At 58.0% G+C, this 5,225-nt stretch overlaps 1 protein-coding gene across 1 annotated transcript; it reads right to left on the bottom strand.

Annotated features, from left to right (window-relative positions):
* Window positions 1-1,557: 1,557 nt before the first annotated feature.
* LOC123072292 (transmembrane protein 45A) lies at window positions 1,558-4,314 on the bottom strand. Its single transcript, XM_044495855.1, has 3 exons — window positions 4,003-4,314; window positions 3,374-3,842; window positions 1,558-2,381 (listed from the first exon to the last, which is right to left on the bottom strand). Exons 2-3 carry the CDS (start codon window positions 3,721-3,723, stop codon window positions 1,856-1,858), a joined length of 876 nt encoding a protein of 291 aa, XP_044351790.1. The 5' UTR covers window positions 3,724-3,842; window positions 4,003-4,314; the 3' UTR covers window positions 1,558-1,855.
* Window positions 4,315-5,225: the final 911 nt, after the last annotated feature.

The raw sequence follows: 5,225 nt of genomic DNA, 5'->3' as shown, positions 1-5,225 counted from the left end.
TGGCGCCAATAGCGCGGAGCTTTCGCACGGTCACTCGCTTGCACCACCATGAGGAGACCCGGCCACTACCACAACGAGGGTCAAGCTTGCCTACCCTAGATCTGGGCACTGCCAGAGCAGTCCTGGGCCTCCCGCCACTACATCCCTAGTCTCCCTCATGACCTAAAGCTGGAGCCACCACCGCCACCATGACTGCCAGAAAGCCAACCGTGAGGCCCACCGTCCGGGGCCACCGCCCCGGCATCCATGCCCCTAGGAACCGCCGACCATCTCCGTCACGAGCACCCGACCAAAGTAGTACGAGTGAAAGGGACCACCTTTCACTCCTAGCCCGACATCAGCCAGCCGGTTTGGGTCGGCACCTCTACAGTAGGAAGCACCCATGCCTATATCCCCATCCGGTCCCGGTGGACCGGGGGGAGACAACCCGGTGACTACCAACGGCCACCGCGAGCACGCTCGAACGACGCCATGTCCGTGGTCAATGGTGCCGATCTGTCCGACGGCACAACGACGCTCGACGAGCAACCTCGGGTCGACGCCAGCACAACGCAACAAGAGAGAAGAGCACTAACGCACAAGCTTGCACCCGTGCGGACCAAGTCGGCTCCCTGCACCTGCGCGCCGACGAACGACATCCACCACCGCATACCGGATCCGCACCATCATGACACGCCAGAGAAACAAACCGTCAGCACTGACCTCCTGAAGCACGAACCACCGCTGCCAAGGAGCAGCAGGCTGCCCCACTGCCGCCCGAGGGATCCCGAGCAGCACCACCTCGCCGAACCCGCGCCGCCCTGCTAGATCTGGCCCAGATCCAAGCCGCCGGCCCGAGTCCACCGCCCACCATGCCGCCCACCCGAAGAGTGAGCAGTCGCTCCCCGTAGCGCCCTGGACAAGGCCTCCACGGCCCGCCGCCCACCAGGGCGCAAGATCGGGTGACCCGACGGCGCCCGCATCCGCCAGAGAGCCGCCGCGCAAAGCCGCCGCACAACCCCCTCACGCACTTGGCCCCGCCGCCCGCGCCACCGCGCACGCCGTCACCACCCGCGTCTGTTGTCGCGCCACCGACCCCTTGCGAGCGCGGCGCCCCTACCCGGCCAGATCGTCCATCGCCAACCCTAGGCTGAGCAAAAAAGGGGGAAAGCTTCCCGTCGGCGCCGGCGCCACCAGGGCTTTGCCCAGCGGCGCTAGCCGGTGGCGGCGGGGGAGGGAGACGGGAGGGGGAAGAAGAAGGCCAACGGCTAGGGTTGCCCCGCTCAGCCGCCCGCGGGGGCGACGCGAGGGGGGAGAGGGGATGGGGAGGAGGTTGGCTCTATCTACCGTATAGATGCCCTTAGCAACTCGTGGAGATGCCCTTAGCCACTGAATCTTAACAACCTAACGGCTTATAGAATATTAATTACTTCCTCTATAATTAAATACAAGATTTTTTAATCACTAAAGTAGTTGGGAAACTTCCAAGGTCCTAGCCAATCAGCTCGGTTGTAGTATAGAAGTATATCATAGGCTAAGCACATCTATTTTGTGTGACAAGTTGAAGAACTCTCAAGGTCCGCGTGAACAGATGGTATACTTGAAGGCAGACAGAAACAGATCTGGTGTACAAAAACAAACTTTTTGCTAGTAGAAAAAACACTCTCGTATAGTCTTATGCTAATCCTCTCGTGTAAAAAAGTCAAACAATCTTCACAGTAAAACTAAGGAACGTCGATCCGTGATTTTTCTGTGTAATTAACTAGCCCCAATGTACAGCCCACTCTAGCCTTGTACCGAATGATGTGCGTGTCGCGTGTACTCTACCAAATCCAACAAGACGACAATGGCAAAAACAGAGCCGAAGTCATATCATTCATATGCCACCACTAGACAGCTCCGAGCTACCAACGAATCCACCATTTTCCCGGTGCTCCATCTCGACGGTGCTCAGGTCCGGGTGGCCGTACTTGGCGGCGGCGACGGCGTAGCAGCCGAGGGCGTAGGCGAACGCGAGGAAGACGTAGGCGAAGAGCTGGAAGTCGGCGAGCTGCTCCGCGCGCTCCCCGGCGGCGTGCCCGTGGCACTCGATGTCCCCGCCGGCGTCGCGGTGGCACCCCTCGGGGAGCATCGGCCCGTAGAGCGTGAACGCCGTCTGGTAGAACCACAGGCCCTGCAGGGTGATGAGCAGGCCGCTGGCGAGGTCGGCGGGGAAGCTCGCCGGGAGGAGCGCGCCGAGGACGTTGGAGGCGACGCAGAGCCCGACGAGCAGCACCAGGAGGTAGTGGTAGTACCCCTCCAGCCCCTGGTGCGTGGTCGAGTGGAAGTAGAAGAGCAGCAGCTCCGCCGTGAAGGCCGTAGCCGCCAGCAGGCACAGCGCGCCCTCCGTCAGGGGCAGGTACCTGATCGCCGATCAAAGCCCAAGTGAGCTCACTGTGCTGTGTACTTTTACGATGAGATGTACATCTATTTCGTTCTAACAATCATAACAATAGATGGCTGCGTGCATGGACAAGATGAAACACAACGGCAGTATGATTGCAGGGCAAAAAGGCTACACAGAAACTCCACTGAGAACGATCAAGGTAGGACCCTCGGGTACCATGGAATGTGAAACAGAGTCATCAGGTTGTATATCTTATCTGCTCACAAAGTGACAGAGATGGCCCCCACTACTAAAGAAATTAGAAGTATATATAGAAACGAAGCTTCTCAATGGAATATGATGTCTTCTTCCTGTCAAGCTAAAGCATGATGAGCTAATTGAGCTGATAAGCTTTAGCCAAGTTCATCTGCACACTGACTTGGACTTTGTCCTGAAAGCAATGGCCACTCACGGGAAGAATCTTCCGTTTCAAATAAAAAAAAGAGCACTCACAGCTCACAAGAAGAACCTCCATTTGAATATTCGTGGAGCCAACGGGGTCATCCATTCTAGAACAGGTGAGTCTAGATTATACAGAAGTAAACAAAGCCTTTGAACACCCCCGAATTTTGCAAGCAAAATTTTGCCAAATGAATCTGCTACTCGTGACCACATGGGCTAGCCTGGACCAGATTAGCCAATCCTTCTCCCTCTGGCCCGTCCTGTCCTTGGAACATTCAAGGTGCGACACCAAGGAAGTCAAAACATCAACCAACTAAGCCCAACAACCATCTCACCTCCTTTCCTTTTCCAGATCCGCAAATTCATAAACCGATCGATCGATCTTTTTCGGAAAACCAAAATTCAAGAATGATTTTCTTTTTTCAAAAAATTGTGATCCTCTTGCTTCACACGGTCGAGTGAAAAAAGAGGAGGAGATGAATGAAATTCCGAGGAGAAATGGACGGATGAATTTGGGATCATGTGAACGGGATGACGGATGGATGGATGGATGGATGGTGAGCTGACCTGGTGTTCTCGGAGAGGAGGGCGAGGGCGCCGACGAGGAAGAACATGAGCAGCATGCCGCCGTGCTCGAGGTCGTTGAGGTGCGCCGGGTTGACCCCGCCGCCGGGCGCGAAGATGTGGAGGTGGGTGGAGTAGAGCACCTCCACGCACATGTCCAGGAAGGCGCCCCCGGCGATGACGTAGAGCTCCAGGTGCCGCAGCGCCCCGCCGCCCGCGCCCACGGGGTTCCAGACGCGGAGGCGGAACCCGGCCGGGTCCATGGCGAAGCGCGCCACGGCCGCCCACACGTGCCACGCGCCCACCGCCAGGAACAGCGTCCCCGGCAGCACGTGGCCCTTGAACGACCCCATCGATCAGCGCCGCTGTTCAAACTTGTTCGGATCTGCGCGCGGAATCACCGGCGCACGGCCCGCCGCCGGCGTTGACTTGGCACGCCCACTCCCACTCGTGGTCCTAGCACGCCGCCCGCCTGAAACAACGGATCAGCGACGACTCGGTTACTCGCTGGCGACATGCACGGGTCTCGCTGGCCAGAGTAAAAAAACGAAAGCAAATCTCGACGAGGCCCGCCGGCGAACGAGAAGACGACCGACGGAACCTCGAGACGAGGAACGGCGGCACGTACGTACCTGGCGACGACGATGATTGGTGGATGATGGCGTGGGGGGAATCAAAATCCCGGGGAGGAGAAGCGTAAAGCGATCAGATCTTTTCTCTGCTCGGAAAGCGCCTTTTTTTCCCTCTGCAAAGCGCGGCGGCGCGGGTATCAGCACCGTTCCGTTCGTGTGTAGGACGAGGCAGAGAGAGGGGGTGGAGTGGAGGGAGAAGGAGAAGAGGAGGCGTTGGGGTTGGTGCCTGATGGATCGGTGTTCGTGTATAGCGGCCCGCTCCTCTGTTCTGCTCTGCTCCTCTGTTCTCTGCCAAACGGTGCGGTGTAGTCAATGCGGTGCGGTGCCTCGGGAGGTCGGTCCTGTCCAAAACTTGAGTTTAGGAAAAAGATCCCTTCCGCACATGCAACCGTGATAGGAATGGTTACAGCATCTACAGTCATGACCCCTCACAAAATATTAAGAGTTGCATCTAGACATCTCATACTCGATTCTTAAATTCATACAAAGACATGCAAACTAAATAAACCTACATACTACGTCGATAACCTAGCTACTTGTCGTCTATGATGTCGACGATCTCCGTGCCCGGCTCTGGTAGCATGGGCGCCAGCTGCAGCTCCGGCTGCTTCGCTCCGGCCTCCTCTGTCTCTATCTCCGCGTCGAGTTCGGCGAAGGGCGCGTCGGACGCCGCCTGATTCTGCCGGAGGAACGCCCGGTTGGCCTCCACATAGGCCTCATCCTGGATGGACTCTAGGATGGCCTCCTGCTTCGCCATCTTCTCTGATTGGGCGACGGCGAACTCCGCGTCCGCCTGTTCCATGTTGAAGCCCGACAACTCTTGCTCTAGCAGCTCTCGCCACCTCCTCTGCCTCCATCGGATCCAACTCCTCTTCCTCCTCTTCTCCCGACTACTCCTCCTCCTCCTTTGGCTCCGGCGAGCCCGGAGGCAGCCCGACAGCAATGTGAGCGACGCGCGCGGCCTCTCTCACCTAGATCTCCTACTGGATCTCGTACTGGCGCTCCGACGTGAGCATTGTGTAGTAGGTGATCTTCCTCTGGACCATGGTGGAGCGCTGGAGCGGGAGAGGGAGGAGGTGGATGGGCTGGACTGGCGGCACAAAGAGGGGGGAGGTGGATGGGTTAGGGTTGTAGGACGTTGACCGGTTTAAATATCATGATTTGGTCTCTGGCGGCGAGCCGGAGCGGCGCCACGTGGCGTCCGTCGGACCACCGAGTTTCCG

Source organism: Triticum aestivum, chromosome 3B, assembly GCF_018294505.1.
Source record: "Triticum aestivum cultivar Chinese Spring chromosome 3B, IWGSC CS RefSeq v2.1, whole genome shotgun sequence".
Lineage (NCBI taxonomy): Eukaryota > Viridiplantae > Streptophyta > Magnoliopsida > Poales > Poaceae > Triticum > Triticum aestivum.
This window is presented reverse-complemented; position numbering and strand designations above follow the sequence as displayed.